Genomic DNA, 21,273 nt, shown 5'->3' with positions numbered 1-21,273 from the left:
AATCTTCTTACATCTTTAGTTTCTATTGAGTTTTTATGTAACATTTCTTATATTAAATTATTTTTATTTAAAAATGTAATACAAAAATGATACATATAAAAAAAATAAGAATATGGGTCGATATCGACCTACTACTATTATAAAAAGGAAATAGTCCTCAAATTCCACGGATTGGAATATTGAGATAATTAAAATGGTTAGTTGCATTTTCGTGAATAATACGAAATTAAACATATGTGCAACTACATTATAAAATGTAGTTATAGTTTCCTCTGCTGCAATTTTCCAGAATATGTACATGAAGTTTATCCAAATTTAACCACAAATATTGTCAATTTTGGCACTGCAAATTCAACCAAATATATAACTTAAATTGTAATAACAGAAACATACAAATGGTTATTTTGAACCAATATAAATATTTCTTACACAGATCTTTGATAAATATATCACACCTTACAATAACAATCAAGTCTTAATCATAACATATGCGGAACATATTACAAGTGTTTTCACAAAAAGTACCAATATAATGAAAATTAAATTGATAATGGGTCAATATGCATGAAATTAATTTTACAGAAAACAGGCACAAATTGTAAATAGATAATTTGATACCATAAAGTACATGAGGCCCCTATCTTAGGGGTCTCTTCTTCCTACACACAAATATTCTAAGGTACTTATATCCTAGACTTTTGTGGCACATTCTACCTAGTAACCAAAGAAAGGGTATATAGCACAGGAGTTGAAGAGTTATAGTAAAATAGATTTGCATTTTTTGTGGCAGCAGCATCCATTTTTACTGATATGACCCATTTGAGAACACACAGCAGAAGAAGAACCACAATAAAAGCCATTTTTCATGCCCTCATGATGTTGCATAAGTATGACAATCATTAATGAGTTGAATCCATGAATTATCATTCTATGTTGAATAGCCACCTTATGAAACTAGAAAATGTGATCCATTAAGGTTCCAATTATCTCCCTCAATGTACATTCCAGAGAAAAAATCATCTTCTACATAGCTGTTTTGAGACATGTCTCTTTGGTCTGGTAGAGGATCAACATAAGTTTGATAATCATGTACTCCTTCATCAATATATGAACTAGTGATGAAAGGTTCACTATTATATGACCATGTTTCTTGTTGATCTGAACAACACATATTAAAGTTATATTATATCTAAGAGTTTCAACAGGAAAAGCAAAATTCGCGAAAGAGGACGAGAACTATAAAACTTAGAAGATACATAAGAAACATGAAATTTTTTAAGGCAGTGAATGGAATAAGCAAAAATTATACTTACATATATCATATGCTGTAGAGATATTAATATGCTGCAGAACTTGATCCTGAGCATAGGATTGACATGCTCTTAGACATGTCGCGGGTCTTACGCAGTTTAATGAAGTTTCATCAATTGATTTCAAGTTATTCACATTTTTGTAAGCAATTTGCTTCACTAATTCCACTAAACTCTGCCAAGAAAGAATGGAAAATATTTGTAGACTAGATAATTAATGATAAGACATGAATCACTAGTTTAAAGAAACTGAATTTTCATAAGCAAAGGTTTTATTTAAATACAATTTCTCAGCCAATTCAGAATTGGATGTTAATGCAAACCTTCTCACTTGGGCTGAGAGTATTTGGTGAATGATAATTTTGACCATCAAATGTAACTTCCATAAGGTTGTAGATGGAATTGAATATAAGGCCTATTGGTTGTTCTTCTGTTTGGTAGCTATAAAGCTTGTAATCATCTATCACACAAGTCTTGGCATGTTCAATAATTGCTAACTTTAACTTCTTTGAAATTTTGCCAAACTTCTGCATCTCCAGAGCAAAAATTCCAATGAACATATATACAATTTATGCATGAAATTCATTGGTTAAAGAATGGCTATAAGAAAAAGATAATCAAATTTACCTCATGTAATAAAGATTGGTTGATTGTGTATAACTGCAAGAGATCCTTAACAGTGTGAATTCCATGGAGAGCGAGGCGCATGTGGATTTTTCCATTTTTGCCGATTTTCGCCAAGCGCCATATGTCATCGTCCAAAGCTGGAGGGTAGTGCTTCTTGTATGCTTCAATGACCAAATTACATGTCAGTTTTGTAGTTGTAACAATAAAACAAATTACAATGAAAAACAATAAACTAGCATATACTAAACTATCATGATAGCAAAAATCACACCACAGCGGCTGTAATCCGCATCACAATGACTGCAGTTGCGCCTGTAACTGCAACCATTAGCACAATCACGACCGTAACTGCAATTTAAAACACTACTACACTAGAAGTATGTAATGGACAAAGAAAAATAGAAGTTTTCAAGACATACACTCTCCTCTGTAGTCTTTGACCACAAATGCTTCACTTATACCTTCCTTAATATTTGTTCCAGTGGAAGTTGATTGCATAACTTTGGCTCCTAACCTGAACTTTCTGTTCCTTAACCATCTTGAATTATCAGTGAAGGTCATTTTAGTGATAAAACCAACACCATTTTTTAGAGTAATAAACCTATCTCCATTCACTAATAACCCTTTACCCTCTCTTTCTTTCAAGACATTGGCATTGAATTCCTCTTCAGTCCAATCCTCACTTCCAAAGTCACCATTAAGGGCACATATCTCTATCTTTATTGATGAGAGTGGACCATCATTGACTATAGAGTTAGTGCTAACATCAAATAGAGCAATTTGAAGGGGTGATTTATCTTCTGCTATGATATTACAAAGGGTGAAAATTTTATCAGGCAACTTATTTATAAAACACAAGTGGAAGAGTTTAGCACCAGATTGATTATGAATCCTTGTTCTGCAACAAAATTGTAGAAAATGAATATTATATTACAAGTAGTAATCAAATAATGGAGGAAATAAATTATGCAAAAAAGTTAACCATGTAGTACCTCATATAGAGAATGAATAGAATAATTGTTTCATATTAACAAAAGAATCAGGGAATGAAAAAACAAACCTTGGTAATTGGTAATCTTGGATTTTATGTTCCACCACCTCTCTTACCTATTTGAGGAAAAAAGGTAATAATTGATCATGTGTTATAAAACCCAAAGAACATTTGAGATATACAAAACAATGAACGGTACACCAAACCTAGTACATGGTATGCTGAACTCGGTATATGTGGTATGCCCAAGGTACAATAGATTAAGGCTATGTTTGGTTGAGGTGAAAAGGGGAGGAAAGAAAGTAGGGGGAATGAAAGAGAAATGAAAAGAGTTTTTTCCATTGTTTGGTTGCATTGAAAAGAAGGAAGGAAAGAAAAAAATTGGTGGGACTCATATATTATGTTTTCTCTCCATTATTGAGAGGATAACATGTTGAAAAAATTGTACCAAAATTGATTGTTCTAAAATATGTCTTAAGAAAAACAGAAATAAAAATAGAAAAAAAATAAGAAATATTTAATTTTTTAATTCACATTGCATATTTTCATTGGTTTAAGACATGATTTTGAATATACTTTGAGATATCATCTCTTTGATAATACAAAGAAAATATCATTATTAATAGAAATTATATTATTTTCTCTTCATTTTCTATCATACTAAACAACTAAAAAATCATCACATTTTCTACCCATTTTCTTCTCTCAAGTTTTCCTTCCTCAACTTTTCTTTCCTTTACTTTTCTTCTTTAAACCAAATAGAGTATACCGTATAAAAGTACAATTGAAGTGGGTCTTAGTTGTGAATTTGATAGGTACTATAAAATGTGGAAGATACTCAAAGTTAGCTGAAATAAACAGGAAAAAACAATTCTTCTCAACACCTTATCACAAAGATAATAGTCTCATTTATTTCTTACCACTCTTCTCAGAAAAGTTTCCACGAATGAGTTGTGTTCATTCATGCATAGTACGTTTATCACATTTCTGAGATCACTGCATAATATAAAAAAACACAAATTTAAATCTCACAACCTTAAACACCAAAATATAAGTATACAAATCACAAATAACCTCATTGATTGTTTAGCATCAACAGGTTTCCCTTTTGACTTTTGAATTGGAATTTTGCCACTACTTTCATGCTCCTTGAGAAATTTCTTATTTGATACCATCATCCAAAATAAAATAAAATAAAATTACAACCAAATGAAAACTCGATGTTCTAAGAACTCACTATGATATAACTATACCAAAAGTTATAAGCCAAAGGTGCCTTATATAGAGAAACTGGTACATTGACAAAAAAAGCATGAAGATACAAAGAAGCTTCATTCATTTGCATGACACGTTAATCCCAAAAAAGTCAATCTCATTTTTAGAACAAAAATACCTAGAAAGTGCATGTAATTATTTAAAAAGGGTACCTTAAGAATACCATAAAAGTATATTGGACTTGAACTCAAAAAGGGACCACTTTAGTTACAAAAAATCAAAAATCAAGATAAGTAATACTTACAAACGCGTCTTTATTTTAAGGTAAGACAGAATCACTAGTGATACGTGGGTAGTGATGATGAATTTTGAAAATAAGACATAGTGAGAGTAAAGAATATGCGATAATGATTGTTGTGGGTGTTATTTGGGATAAAGTCCTATCAATATTCAAGTATAAGACATGCAAATTTTATTATATTTTAATCTTATAGAAGACACGCTTTGTGGACGCACTACATGATGAAATGGGAAGTGTGGTTTTCTTTAAAAAAAAAATAATGTGCAATATGGTATCTCATACTCAACTATAAATAAAAAGAAGGAGGAATGCACTTACTTCTTAAGCATAAATGGAAGAAAAAAGTTACTCTATATTTTATTCATTCATTTTATGAAAATCTAATGATTAAAATTTATTAACTAATTCAAACTATTTGATTTCCCTAAAATAAATGGATAATATGTGAAGTATATTCTTGACATTCTCGTAAAAATAATATAAATATCATTGTATCTTATTTTTATGAGAAGATTTTGACTTGATATCTCATGTTAGTATATTTTTGAAGGGGGCACATCTTCTATCCTATATTTTATATCACTCCATATGTCATAAGTTGTGATAAGTTTAAAAAATATACTAAAGTTAAAATTTTAATTATTAAATATTTTTCTGAACAATTACAACTCATGACATATGAAGTTACACTATATTATGAAATAGAAGATATAGTCTCATTCTAGATCTTTTTCTTTTATCTCCAAGCAAGTTGGATCTTGATGTGCATTGTGTCGGTTTGATGTTGTCAACATTCTCTAGTCTAGGACAACATCACTAAACAACCACATGTATCATGCCTATTCGCATTTTCCTAAAAAACAATTTCCAACAAGATTTTTTGCTGCAAAACTTGCAAGACATCCCGTATCTTATATAGTTGAGTCCATATACGTAGTAGCTTATAAAAAATGTGTCTTGTTAAGAGTAGAGGATAAGAGTTACAATATAATAAATATGTCTTGAAAAATTAAGTTCACAAAAAAAAAAAAATTGGATGTATTAAACACGTCATTTCCTAACATAAGTACCTTTTTGAACTTTAACATTTGCCTGAAAGAATTTTAAAAAAGTGCATCTAGAAATTGAACTGCTGTAACTTGCTAAACATTTAGTTAATCACCAAAGTCACACACTTATACTAACAACTTGGACATGAAGTTAAAGGGTGAAAATAGTAGATGAAGCTTTTAGACCATTGGGGTTGAAATATGATATGGAAAACCTTGATTTTCAGTTATTTGTAGATGACATGACATTAATCCAATCAATTCTGGTTTAATGGAGAGGATATCAACTCCAATATATAAAGATTTGGAAGCTAAAAGAGAACAAGTATATAAAAATGTAATAAAATAAGATATCATATGTTTATCTTATTTATATTATCTTTTTTTAACATTAGTTATATATTTTGCATTACCTTTGCATGTTGAAGAGCAAAAATCCCTTTGTATTTTATGGAAGCATCATATCTAAATACAAATAATATTTTAGTCCATATCAAACTAACAAACAAATCGTACTATTTCAAATATTATAGAAGGCACACCCCACATTTTATGTTTAACTCCTCTTTTGTCATTCCAACTTATGAAGATTGTCTACAACACTCCATTGTATTCTCATGAAATTTTGCCTTAATTAACAAATTAATATATGAAAAGATTAAATTCAAATAATGAATAGTTAAGGTTAACAAAAGAGTCCAATTTAGTGATTGTGAAATTTTAAGGGCTATTTGGAGCAAATTTAGAAGTAAAGTTCTTATTTGCTAGTTGCTACAACCCATAAAGTTCAAGGTGATCTTTACACTTTTATACATCACCATCATTTTTTATTATTATTAACTTTTAAAAAAATTAATACAATAAAAAGTAAATATTATAGTAATTATATATAAATTTTTATAGTGACAATATATATATATATATTAAATTTTCTTGCAGAAATAGGATGTATTATGCCTCATTTTTATTGAATTTGAAGAACCAAAACAGGTTCTATTTATACAAGCAAAGATTGTCAGGATTGCTTGGAAAGCAAGCAAAACAGAATTAACTAACTTAACAGAAAAGGCAACAAACAAACTGCAACTAACTTCCTAACTCTCAAGGCAGAAAACAGAAAACCAAACTAAAGACAAAATCAGGAGGAGGTACTATAAAACATTGGATATGTACAAAGCCCCCTTCAAGCTGGTGAGTATATGTTAATTACTCCCAGTTTGGAAAGCAAGTAATGAAAAGGTGTAGGATCCAATGGTTTGGTTAAGATATCTGCATATTGCTCAAAAGAAGAGATTGGAAGTAAATGGAATAAATGTTGAAGAAGCCTTTCTCGAACTACATGGCAATCTATCTCAATGTGTTTGGTGCGTTCATGGAAGACATTGTTGTTTGCAATGTGACAAGCTGAAGTATTGTCACAGTACAGTAAGGCAGGAGAAGCATAGATAATTTGAAGTGATTGCATAAGGTAGGTGATCCATTGAAGCTCACAAGATGTGGAGGCAAGGGCCCTGTACTCTGCCTCTGAGGATGATCTGGCCACGGTTTGTTGCTTCTTGGATTTCCAAGATATGAGAGAATCACCTAAGAAAACACAAAAACCAGAAATAGATTTCCTTGTATCTAAACATGTTGCCCAATCAGAATCAGAAAAAGCTTTTAAAATGAGTTTAGAGGAAGAGGGATAGAAGAGTCCTTGACCAGGAGATGACTTTATATATCTCAAAATTCTAGTTAGAGCTTGGTCTTGAGTTGTTGTAGGGGAGGCCATGAATTGAGTGAGCTGCTGGACAGCAAAAGAGAGATCTGGTCTGGTATTTGTCAAATAGAGAAGCCTTCCAACCAATCTTCTATATGAGGCAGGATCAGGATGAGGCTCACCATCTCCTTGATATAATCTTCTTGTTCTGACCATTGGTGTCACTGCTGGCTTGGAAGAGAGAAAACATGTGTCTGATAAAATATCTAGAGCATATTTTCGTTGGCACAAAGTGATGCCCTTACTATTTCTAGCTATCTCAAGACCAAGAAATTTTTTTAAAGGACCAAGATCTTTAATTCGAAAAAGGTTATGTAAGTGATGCTTAACAAAATCAATTTCAGAGGAGTTTGTGCCAGCTAAAATGAGATCATCCACATATATGAGTAATGCTGTAAAGTGATGTGATGCAGACTTAGTAAATAGAGAATGATCATGTTGAGATTGAATATAACCAAGGGAAAAAAAGAGTTGAGGACAACTTATGATACCATTGCCTACTTGCTTGTTTGAGGCCATAGATGGATTTGTGTAACTTGCATACTTGGTTGGGTTTGTGGCCAACAACTCCAGGGGGTATGGCCATGTATACCTCTTCATGTAAATCTCCATGAAGGAAGGCATTGTTGATGTCAAGTTGGTGTAGGGTCCAATTTTGAGAAGAGGCAATGGCAAGTAAAAGTCTCACTGTGGTGAGTTTAATGACAGGGGCAAAGGTATCAAAATAGTCTATGCCTTCAGTTTGGGTGTATCCCTTGGCAACAAGCCTGGCTTTATATCTCTCTATGCTTCCATCTGATTTATGTTTGATCTTGTAAACCCACTTAGCTCCTATGGGAGTTTTATTGGGTGGTAAGTCAACTAGGGACCAAGTATGGTTCAGTTCAAGAGCATTGAGCTCATTCTGCATAGCTTCAATCCAATGAGAGGATTTGATAGCTTGATGGTAGGTTTTTGGTTCATATTCAGTGGATATGCTCAAGGTGTGGTGGAGTTGTTTTGGTGCTAATTTGTGGTAGGAAAGGACAGTGGACAAGGGATGAATGACTTGAGGGGCATCTGTGCAATGTGTGTGATTAAGGAGAGAATGATGGAAATCTTGTAAGTAGGATGGGAGATGTTTAATTCTACTAGATCTTCTTATATCAGTATGTGAAGGAGTTGGATTGCTAATAGGAGCAGAAGGTGTATGAGAGGTTTCAGTGTCTAAAGGGCTTGTGTCACTAGTAGGAGGAAGAGATGTGAGAGGTTGTTGTGTCTGAGAATCAAGATCACAAAATAAGGGATCTGTGGCAGGAGGTATGGTATCAAGAGTAACAAGGGATTGTTGATGAGGCTGAATGGTGGCATAAGGGAAGATATGTTCCTTAAAAATGACATCTCTAGATAGAAATATTTCTCTGGTTTTCAGGTCTAGGAGGAGATATCCTTTGGTACCAAATTGATAGCCTAAGAACACACATTTCTTGGCTCTAGGGTCAAGTTTTGTTCTGTTGTGGTGAAGGGTGCAAGCATAGGAAAGGCTGCCAAAAACTCTTAGGTTATCTAAGGATGCCTCTTGATTGTGTAAGATGCTAAAGGGAGATTTATTATGTAGAACATGGCTAGGTAGTCGATTGATCAAGTAAGTGGCATGTTTAACAGCATAGCCCCAATAGGTTTTAGGCAGATGGGACTGAAACAGAATGGCTCTTGTGACATTCAAGAGATGTCTGTGTTTTCTCTCAACAACTGAGTTTTGTTGAGGGGTTTCAACACAACTTGTTTGGTGTGTGATGCCAAGACTTTGATAGAATGAAGGCATAGTAAATTCAGGGCCATTGTCTGTCCTAATGGTCTTAATTACTTTGTGAAACTGAGTTTGGACCATAGCTACAAAATCTTGGGCAAGGGTTCTGGCCTGCCCTTTGTTCTTCATTAAAAATAACCAGGTATGCCTACTAAAATCATCTATAACAGTGAGAAAATATCTATGGCCATGAATGGAAGTAATAGCAATTGGACCCCATATGTCCATATGGACAATGTCAAAGGGGGAATTGGTTTTGTGCATACTAGTTGGAAAAGGAAGCTTGGTTAATTTTGCCATATAACAATAGTCACAAACATGAGAGTTATTGTATTTAAAATCAGAAACATGCTTAGAAATGGTGTGCATAACAGAATTAGAAGGGTGGCCTAACCTATAGTGCCACAAATCAAAAACAGAGTTATGAGTATTATCATGAATGGAATTAACAGAATGCAAACTGAGCCTATTTGTACTTGCAGCCATATTGAGCATATATAAGCCATTGAGAGTCTTAACATGTCCAATCGTCTTCAAGGTATTCATATCCTGAATAAGGCAATGAGACTTGTCAAATGTTAATCTGCAATTGAGTGAATCAGTAAGCTTGTGTATTGAAATCAAATGATACTTAAAGTTTGGTATATGTAGAACATCATAGAGGATTAAATTGGTAGATAAAATAATTGTTCCACAATGCTTAGCAGTAGTGATGGATCCATTTGGTAATCGAATTGTGACAGGTTTTATTGATCTGTAATGTTCAAAATCAGATAGAAAGGGACTTACATGATCTGTGGCTCCACTATCTAATATCCAAGAACGTATATTACCTGAGGTGTTGTTACTTTCAGATGCATCAATTGTGGTTGTTGTGCCAGTGTTGTTGATGCTCAATTGGTTAACTTGGTGCTGAGATGGATTGACCTCTGCTTGTTGTAGCAGAGATGTGAGTTGTGCATATTGTTCAGCATTGAATTGCAGGCTTGTCCTTTTTCTTTTATCACTTTCATCAATGTTTGGTTGAGATTGTTGTTCTGCAATGTTGTTGATAGATCCAATGCCAGACCTGGGCTTATTGTTGTAATTGGGAGGAAAACCATGTTTAAAATAACAAGTATCTATGGTGTGTCCTTGTTTGTTGCAATGAGTGCATACTTTCACATAATTGCTTCTGCTAGTATTGTAAGGCCTTCCACTTATCCTCCCTCTGCCTCTTGTACCATTGGGATAGGTTTTATTTGTTGCTGGTTTCCAGGCCTGGTCTTGATTGCTGACATTGAATAAAACCTTTGAATCTCCTATGCCTTGTTCATTGTATTGTCCCTCTGCCTGGATGATCAAGGAGAAGGTTTTGTTGATGCTAGGCAATGGTTCCATAAGAAGGATTTGAGACTTGGAAGTTTGAAACTGGTCATTTAGACCTTTCAAGAAGCAGATTACATACTCTGCTTCTCTGCCTTCTTTCATTCTTTTGACAAGATCACATTTGCATTGAACCTCACAAGTGCATGCAGGCATTTGCCTTAAAGACTTCAAATCTTCCCAAAGGGTTTTGAGGGCAGTGAAATAGGTGGAAATGTCTTTATCTCCTTGTTTAATGGAGTGAACTTCTTGCAGTAAATTGGACATCCTAAAGTAGTTACCCTTAGCAAATCTATCCCTTAGGTCTTGCCAAAGCTCTTGAGCACTATCTATGCATACAATGCTTTGTGCAATTTGAGGTGTTAAGGTCCTTGTGATCCAAGAAACCACCATTGTATTACATCTTTCCCATATGTCAAAATCTGGATCAGTGTTCTTGGGCATCCTAATTGAGCCATCAACGAATTTGTATTTATTCTTTGAGAGCAAGGCTCTTCTCATGGATTTACTCCATGTGTAGTAATTCCCTCCTTCCAGTGGTGGGGATACAAGGATGAATCCTGGGTTCTCTCCAGGATGAAGATAGTATGGACTACAAGGATTTTGAGGATCAATTCTGGAAGGATTGGGAGCTGTGATTTCTTGTGAGTCATCAAAGTCTATGTCTGCCATGGCTTCTTGATGTGCAGCAAAGATTCAGAACAGAAAGCAAGAATGAATTTGGTGAGAGATGTGATACCTTTTCTAGTTCACAAGCAGAGTTTTTTATGCCAAGGATGAGTGTTCTGTAAGATGAGTATGGAGGTCACCTTCTTGTCTTCCTCCTTTAAGAATGGATTTGATGAAGATTGAGTGAATGTTATGCACAGCAGAGCTCTCAACTGAAATAGGATGTATTATGCCTCATTCTTATTGAATTTGAAGAACCAAAACAGGCTCTATTTATACAAGCAAAGATTGCCAGGATTGCTTGGAAAGCATGCAAAACAGAATTAACTAACTTAACAGAAAAGGTAACAAACAAACTGCAACTAACTTCCTAACTCTCAAGGCAGAAAACAGAGAAGCCAAACCAAGGACAGAATCAGGAGGAGGTACTGCAAAAAATTCAAATAATGAATAGTTAAGGTTAACAAAGGCGGCATAATGTGCTCCCACTTACTAGAGTCTGGGAGGTAGATGTAAGCAACCTTATCATAAATGGATAAACTGTTTCAAAGATTTGAAACCGCAAAAGCAGAATCTTACAGTTGTGCCAAATTCGCAAGTTGAGAGAACCTAATTGTAAAAGAAGTATTTGTTTAATAGTTATTGTGACAGGAAAAAGGAGAATGGAGATGGAGAAAAAACGTTCCAAGGGAAGCTTCTTCAGCTTGTTTGATTGGAATTCCAAAACTAGAAAAAAACTGCTTTGGAACAATCCTAATTTACCTGGTACTGTTAATCATGTGCTGTCCTTTTATGTTCATGTTTTTTGCCATTATTTCATTGCCATGTTCATCTAATGAACATTCTTCAATGCTGCATTAACTATAGAGGGTTCAAAACATGGAAAGGAAAATGTGGAAAGCATGCCAAAGACGCAGATCAATAGGGTGTGAATTGTTTCCACTTTTTTGCACTCTACTTAGTATTTACTTCAACTTTTAGGTAGCTTTTGGTTCATAAACATGACATGATGGAACAGTGTAGAACATGAAATATCCGGGTTTAACTTCTTTGGTTCCACTGTTATACCCTTTTAGTGAAATCAAAATGTTCTTTTTTCAGTCTTTTGCCTTGTTCGGTTAAGGAAATACTCAAAAAATAGAACCGAATCTAAATTTTCTGCTCCATCTTGCTCTGACATGTCTACCAAATGCTACTTTAACTCATATACAGTGTTCCTTTAAAACCTTTTTTGGTTGATTATCACAACTATTTCAGAGTAAGGTGGATGAGAATGGAGCAAGTCCAAGTAACATTGCAAGTTCTGATTATAACTGTTCCCTCACAGTTAGTAGTGATGAAGGATATGGGAGTAAAGCCCCTGGGTTAGTACCGAGACTCATGGTTTGGATTTGCTGCCAACTTCAGCAGTCACAGAGCTCTCCTCCCCTTCATTATATTGCTCTAACTCTCATGGAGCTTCTCGTTATCACGACGATGCTCTTTATTCGAAGGATAACTTTCACTCAGTAGACAATATAAATGTGCCACTTAAAGTGAAGAAGCCTTCTTCGGATGCAATGGAATCAAGGGCACACAAAGTGGGAAACCGGCCAATAAAGAGGTTCCAAACTGAAATGTTGCCTCCAAAGTCAGCTAAACCCATTCCAGTTACTCATAATAAACTGTTGTCTCCTATTAAGAGTCCCGGTTTTATGTCCCCAAAGAATGCAGCTCACATAATGGAGACAGCTTCCAAGATAATTGAGGCATGCCGGAGTCCTTGTCTGCTGAGCAAGTGGTGGGAAGTAGAACTATAATTGGTATAGATACTCATGAGCATAGTGATAACCTTTGTCCGAAAAAATTAGCATTATCTCCTCCAGAGTTACATATGATAGATGGTGATACTTTAAGTGACCTATTGGAGAAAAAGCTTCAAGAATTGACAACTAGAATTAATTTACCTCAATGTATCTTGGCCACGGAGGAGCCTTTTGCTGATTCAAGATCTAGTTTGCAAGACCAGGTTCTCAGTTTTGTAAGCTCCACGCCTACAGAACAACACAGAAGTTTTCACCCTTACCATTTTAGTGATAAACTGGATAGGGTGCACGGCTATCATTCTTCGGATGGTGGTCCAGTGTTCCACAAGAATCAGCAATTTCAGGTCTCAATTTTTTTATTGTCAGATTCATCTGTTATTGTTTTCATTTGAAGTATTAATTGTTGATTTAGCATGTTGCTAACTTTCTGCCATCAATTTGTGGCGAGAATATGTTGGATGGTTGAGGTTGGGAAAAGGAATATATGCAGAATGTGTTAGTTTCTATTTTCCAGCGATTTGTTTAAGATGGTCTAATACACCACTTGCAAGTTAAAATTTTACAAAAATAGTTTATTTGCAATTTTCAATGATCTCTAAACTGAGAAGAGCCGACATGCTCATAGTAGTACTCAATCACTTGTGCAGAAAGTAATGGAAGATCAGAGCTATAGCAACAAGAGTGAAAATGGAATCGATCCAGGTTGTCGGCATCCTATATCTGTCACTGTTTCTGAAAGTCCTTCTGTATGAAAGTTACCTGGATAGCGAAGACAGTGCAGATGGTAATGTTTTAATCTTTATCTTCTAACTGCAGATTAGCATAATTGTAAAGATCTAAAACCAAAATCTCACAACTTGTCTAACTTTTAATTTCTTAGTAAGAAATTGAGTCAAGCTTTGAGAGAACTGGCATTTGGAATGTGATTATTGGCAGGGAGGAGTTGTTGCCAAAATTTTCAGGGTGCTTTATTTTATGATCAAGTTTTTTTTTCCTAAAATGTCATATACCCTTTGACCTTTTGTGCTGTACTTGTGTAATGCAAACTTCTTATATGTCTTTCATTAATGTTGGGTAATAGAAAATTGCTAGAAGTTTGACATATTTTCTCACCAGGGATACATTTACCTATAAAATAGTAATGCCCATAGGTTTCTTCATTTTTTCAGGTAGCACAATTTATTCATCCATGCAAAATGATGAAGTGTCTAATATTTCTGTGAAAATTGGACCTGTATCATTCGAAAACGAGGTGAAATGTTCAGGGCAAAGCTCGTTCTCATTGGTGGTGGAAAATATGGTCTTAAAACAATTAAGTGAAATATCAAATTTGGTAGATTTTAAAAGATCAAGGAACACAAGACTCGAATATGTACAGGATATACTCGCCAATGCAGAGTTTATGGCAGAAGATTTTGTCATCGGTCAAACTAATACAATCATAATGCCAAATGTCTTTCATTGGTTGGAGAATCAGAGCAATGGAACAGAAAATTGTAGAGAAGAGTGGTCTAAGCTTGAAAGGAAGGTTGTATTTGACTTTGTAAGAGTTTATAAGAAGTAAAGGCCCATGGAACTAATGCCTTAAGGTTTTAGTTCAAGACGTGGTGTCTCACTTGTGACTCTTCACTCTTCCCATACCCATGTAACAATTGAAACTCCCCGATGGTTGGAGGCTCCCCGGTCGCAGTCTGGTCCAACAGTTGAAATGTCGGCAAGCTTTTATTAGAAGCTGCAAAGAATGGCCTGGATTCGAGATATCAATTCAAAGGAAGAGCATTTTGGCAGAGGAATTGTATAAGCAGATGTTGGGTTTCGGAAACATCGAAGAAGAGGTAATGGTGGATGAGCTTGTTGACAATGACATGAGCAATGGTTGCAGACGATGGCTTGGCTTCAATGTTGAAGCCTTTGAAGAGGGTTTAGAGGTTGAGCAGGACATACTAGATAATTTAATGAATGAATTGGTTTCTTATTTATTACATGCTTAACCCTTTGTTAGCTTCCATCTCCCACACAAACGTGCATGTGTATGAAGGGAGAATTGCATCATTAAATTTCTTAGAAAGAAAAGTGTAAATGTTATGTCGTATTTAGTGACCATAAGGTCATAGGTTTAAATTCTAGAAACAGTCTTTTCGCTTGTGGGATAGAAATGTATATATCTACCCTCCTCAAACCCTACTAAGTTGGAGTCTTCTGCATTGGGCCGCCCCTTTATATTTTATGTAGATTTCATGTTAAAAGTGTATTTATATGATGAGTATAGTTGTTGCATTGGAATATTTATATATGGTTAAAGTAATTAATTTCCGAGTTCAATTGTAAGTTTGCCAACATTAAAGGTGTCTTTGAACATGTGGAGTGCATGGAGCAACAAATGTTTCAGTTGGGACCATGCCTGCATTTGTCTTTGTGGCCATAATTGCCTGAAAATTATGGTTGTTCCCTTGTTTGATTCCCACGAGCAATAGCAACATGACATTTTTGTTGTGTCCTTCTGTCATCACCGAGGTGTCATTGTATTGTTGGACAATATCAGATGATAGAGAATGACCTTTCCATTTAGGGTAATTTCCAACACTAGGATCTGGTTGATGAGTAATCTATAATTACCTTCCTAAGCGCTCATTAAGTGAAAGAATAAGATTGAGTGTAACTGGTGTAATTTAACTTGGGTATGAATAGATCTTTCATTATATATCTTTATGAAAAATTTATTTATACCTAAGTTAAGTTATATTTAATCTCAACTGTTCATTTTCTTAATATAATTAGTATAACTTAACTTAAGTGTAAACGGATCTCTCCTGCATATATATATAAACACTAGCTAGGCACAACCAAATTATCAATGCAAGAGTAACACAAATCTAATTGAGACCAAGTAACCAAAGTATCATATTTGCAATGTGGTGATGGACTCATATCTACTAGGCCTAAAACATTATTGGTGAAATTAATTATGTAGAGTAAGATTTGATTTTGTTCTAAAATGACAGTGATAGACCAATTGGTGTGGTTGGCACATGGCTTCTATACACTTTGATGCTTGTGTTGAGTGGGAATCCACACTGCTTTTTATGTATTGGTATGTGTTCTAATAGTATATGATCTACGTTTACATTATCAACAAGCCTCACATGGCATAATTATATGTTACAAGGTAGAACAACATACCATGTGGTTTCTCCATTGTTTCTTTATCCCTCTTCTTCTACTGCTTGTGATCTTTGTGCCATTACCTAAATCAAAATATGCCATAAGTACATTCATGTTAGCTTATTTATTCATGTTATTTTCTCACTATAGATAAAGAACTAATCTTTTATGAATTGAATGATTGTCTTTCCCAATATGCGATATTCCTATTAATCGAACTTTTAACTTTTGATATAATCTAAGGATCCTGTGAAACTTTACACAATTATATCGGTGCCTCATTAGTATATAAAAACAACCAAACTTGAGTTCACTATCGAGTAATATATCTCCCATAATTGACACTAAAAAGTATAAAGAAAATGAAAGATTTATGTTTAGTTGAAAATACCACATAAATGACACTAACAAATAAAGAAAGAGAAGAAAATATATGCAATGACATTATAAGAATTTTTTATGTAATCATTGCATCATTTATATTTAATTATGATTAATATTTTTAAACACATGTTAAATGAATGGTAAATAATATATTGACTATATATAAATATTTAATCTACTAGTACATTTATATCACACTCAAGATAATAATAATATGTAATTGAACATCCTCCATGTAACACTCCATCCAAGTACAATTATTTATCAATGAATTGGACGGTTAATAATTTTATAATCTAACAATATGTATAGATTCATTTTTTGTATAAGTATAAAGTTTTGATGATTTTGATAGAGATAATTTTGTCAGAAATTACAAAATTTAGATTCACCTTTTATAAGAATTGATTTTTAAATCCTAATTAACACAAACAATAAAAGTATTTATGCTAGTGAAAAACTTGAGCAGATAAACTATAATTTGGAAACAGAAACTTCAATGATAGAGATCAAATCATCAAAGTATATAATTAAAATAATAATCATAATATGAGAATAGAGTCTCTCAAGTGATTTTTCTTTTAAATGGTCAAGTAATGTCTACTCAAAACTTATAAAACTTCTGTGATAATTTTATATTTATCTTTCTCTTTTCACTTGATGAGTTTATGCATTTGCACAAGATACATGAATTGGTACTCTAACATGACAAAATGTACATGCGGATATGTTTCAATTGTGTCACTTTCTCCGTCACTTAGTTAAAATTTTATTCAGTCTAGGATTTATATATTATTATTATAAAGATCAATATATAAATTAATATATTATTTATTATTTATTTGTATTTGTTATATTTAAGAGTAGACTATTATTAAATCTCAATTTTGGATAATGTAGAAATATTATAACAAAAAGATGCATATATTTATTTTCTCATATTTATTTGTTAGGTGTTACTATTCTTTGTAAAGCATTAATAACTTAATACCACCAACCCCAAATATTCTTCTTTCTTGGGTAGGTAGAAAACTGAAATGAGACTCTCTTTTCTATGATAATAGCCTATTATTCCTATACAAAAGTTACTTTGTTTTAATAGAATCACTTACATAATCAAATTTGATTGAATGAGTAGTTTTTCAAGTAATAATCTCAAATTAATCCGAATATATGACTGGTTTTTTAAGTAAAAATTGTTTGTTTAATCAAATAGAAATAGTTTCTGCTTAACTTCAAATATATTAAAATAAAAATATTTTATATACAGAATGTTGTGATTTCATTAGGAGTAGTAGTGAGATGGAAAGAGGTAATTTGATGAGTGAAATATCAATAATCAATATATAATAAGTGTAAAAATTTATATACAGTTAGTATATCATATATTATTAATTTGTATTACTTTTATTTAAGAGTTAATAATAATTAAATATAAATGATAAATGATTCATGATTAAAATCTTACAGTTTCATATTTTTACCTATTGTGAATAATTGTTAATGTTCTTCCACTATATTATTTGATTCAATAATTATATAATGGTATAATAGTTAAGTTAATGATCCACTGATTAAATAACATATATTTATGTGATTTATATTATAACAATTTATAGATATAAACATTAATATTAGAAATTTATAACTCAATTATTGTAATATTTCAATAATCTACCTTTTTATCAACAATTATAATATTCAATATTTAGATCTTTAATGTGTCATTACAAGAAAATTATTTTTTATGAGCAAAACATTTTTTGTCAATACATTACGACGGGACAACTATTTTTCAACTTTTATGAATTTAATTACATATTTAATATAATTGTGATATTGTATTGGTATGAAGATTAGTTTACTAAATTTTCTGTTAAACTGACATAATTATCAGATTTTATTATAACTCCATAAGCATGAGGGCATCTATATTTGTTTTTATATGCGGAATCTATTGTATTTTTTATATAAACAGCATCATTCTTTTTATTCTATTAGATGATATAAGTATAACTATTCAATTATGAGAAAAATATGATTATAATAAAATAAATTGTGTACTCTCACTCACTGTATTATTTATTATTATTTACATCAACAGTCGGTTAATTTACCCTACTTAATAAATGGAAAACCCAAAATACCTTCCATGAAATTATTCTGGGTTTTCCTATTTCATATTTTATAACTTCTACTTTTATCTTTATATATACTTAATATTTGTAGAAAAATAAATTTTACATACACATATGTTTTATAACTTCTAATTTTATTTACATGATAATAGAAATAAGTTATATATATATATATATCTACTTTCATCTTTATATACTTATCTATACTACTTAATAAAGGGAAAACCCAAAATTATTTTATTTTATTTTAGGTTTTCCTATTTCATATTTTATAACTTTTACTTTCATCTTTATATACTTATATTAATAAACATTAAATAACTACCCATGAAGTATTTTATATAAAATTTTATACTAATACTAATAGAACTTAGAAAAACATAAAATAATTACATGATAGTTGAAATAAGTTTCTTTTCTCTATCTTATCCTACTAGTTTTCTGTCATTCAATTACAAATAATGTAAACATTTTATATTTACTTTACCAAATTTCATTATATTAGGCAAATTACCTTTTATATCTTCCGAGAAAAATTATAGCAATTTTAGTGTCCATTTTAATTGGACATTGTGGCTATAATATTCACAACTTATGTCTAAAACAAAGAATTATTTCTTAATTTCATGATTCATAACTTATAGATCTTTACTTGGTTTATCATATCTATTAATTTATGCAATCATCAATACACAATTAAAGAATGCAGTTAAAACTCATTTCATAATGACCTTTCATATTACATTCTAAACATGATAAATTTATTTATTTCAATTATTTTATACCTCCAAAAGTATTTGTGATTGACTCAATTATTTGAATTTTCAATTTGAAAAAACTAACAATTACACCAATCAAATAAAGTCAACTAAAAATTATAATATTTAGTATAAAATACTATATTTGAAATTTAAAATATGCAGACTACACATTACAAACAATGAAAAAGCGGGTTGACATGCACGACATGCTAGTTATAAATAATTCTTAAACAATAATCAACATTAATAAGGAATGATATATTCATTCATAAAAAAAAACTTTAGAGTAACCATGCCAAATATTAAACTCTTGCATTATAATTGATTCAGTTATATGATTAAGTGCTTATTCAAACTTTATAATGAAGCATTATGGTTTCAAGAAAATTATCATCAGTGCGCAATTATTAGTGGCCTAAACCATCTGGTGGATATAAACCGAAAGAAATTCAATTATTGCACCGGAGAAATAATTCACCGACTTGGAAAAAAATAAGGTGTAAATTTGTAAATGTCAGAAAACTATTTATTATCATATAATTAATTTAGTAGCATTAATTTTTTAATGTATAGTATCAAGTAAACAATTAGTCTTTTGAAGAAATATTAATTAATTAAATTATTTTGTCAATCATTTGAATTCAGTTATTTTAGAAAGATAGTCTCAAGCACGACTCAACAAACCCTAAATAAACTAAGTTTGTTATCTATTATTACTATTTGTGAAGTATGACTTCCACATAAATACTGATCATATAACACTCCTATGAAGTATTGACTTCCACATAAATATGATATCATATAACACTCCTAATGTCCAAAATATAACACAAATGACATTGTATGACATAAAAGTTAATATTTTTATATGATGAAAAATTAAATTAAATATTAAGATAACAATTTAAAAGAAAAAATGTATCTAATTGTATGAATTTTATATGTTGTTACTTTATTATATATCATTTACGTTTAATTATTATTGAATCTAAAAAATATATCATTTATGTTTAATTATCATTGAAGCATTGAAAATAATATAAATTAATATGAATGATATACTGATTGTGTATAAATTTTTATATACACTCAAAATTCATGCACTATCACTAGATCTTATATCATTTATATTTAATTATTATTGAATTTTAAATATAAGTGATACAAATAAATCATAAATGATAAACAAATTATGTATAAATATTGAGTATAATATCTATGCACTATAAATGTAAAAATTTATACACAATTAATATATCATAAATCATTTATATGTATTAATTTATTATTAAATATGAATAATAGATAATGTATAAAAATTATACACAAACATATATATTTTTACATAAATTTTTACAATGCATATATATTAAGACGGGAATCACACAAAAGTTATATATGGGTAAAATTTATTAGTATATTATATCTATATAAATCTTTATGGTGAACGGGTATTAGGAACCTCTATCCTTAAATGTTTATGTTCCAAGCAAATAAATCCTACCAAGAAATATAATTTTTTTTTATTTATAATTTTTCTTTTTAAATAATAAGACATAAAAAATGGTCTCCATCACATATATAAATATTATGAAAAATGATTTTTCCATTAATAAAGATGCAAATATTTATTTTTCATATATCTTCAATATAAAATGTAATATTTTATTATATATAAAAGGATAAATTCTTTTTACCATTTTCTTTATTTTTTTTGGGTAGTATTTGGCATCCATTTAGGAGATGATGCTTACACAAATATTACTAACAAGGATGCATCAATAACAAAAAAATATAATTTTATAATAAATAAAAGAATAAAAATATTAATACATATTATCTTTTTATATATTATTATATAACACTTTTCCCTCCCTTAACTTACTCACGTATTACCTCGTTATATTAATTGATTGTTGACTTGAGTTTATGCACATTTATTCTTGCA

At 31.3% G+C, this 21,273-nt stretch overlaps 1 protein-coding gene and 1 pseudogene across 3 annotated transcripts; one reads left to right on the top strand and one right to left on the bottom strand.

The window, feature by feature from the left end:
- LOC109332245 (calmodulin-binding protein 60 G-like) lies at positions 463–4,195 on the bottom strand. Of its 3 annotated transcripts, XM_019567179.1 has the most exons (10): positions 4,003–4,195; positions 3,849–3,924; positions 2,998–3,044; positions 2,357–2,835; positions 1,938–2,098; positions 1,634–1,837; positions 1,314–1,485; positions 1,143–1,158; positions 975–1,112; positions 463–762 (listed from the first exon to the last, which is right to left on the bottom strand). In XM_019567179.1, exons 1-10 carry the CDS (start codon positions 4,104–4,106, stop codon positions 711–713), a joined length of 1,449 nt encoding a protein of 482 aa, XP_019422724.1. In that variant the 5' UTR covers positions 4,107–4,195; the 3' UTR covers positions 463–710. The 3 variants fall into 3 exon arrangements, with proteins under 3 accessions (XP_019422724.1, XP_019422708.1, XP_019422716.1); XM_019567163.1 differs by having other exon boundaries at positions 975–1,158; XM_019567171.1 differs by lacking the exon at positions 463–762 and adding an exon at positions 819–867 and having other exon boundaries at positions 928–1,158; positions 4,003–4,194.
- Positions 11,699–14,981, top strand: LOC109325719 (annotated as a pseudogene).

The sequence above is a fragment of the Lupinus angustifolius genome, chromosome LG02, assembly GCF_001865875.1.
Source record: "Lupinus angustifolius cultivar Tanjil chromosome LG02, LupAngTanjil_v1.0, whole genome shotgun sequence".
Lineage (NCBI taxonomy): Eukaryota > Viridiplantae > Streptophyta > Magnoliopsida > Fabales > Fabaceae > Lupinus > Lupinus angustifolius.
Note: the sequence above shows the minus strand (reverse complement) of the source record. Positions and strands in the feature narration are given on the sequence as shown.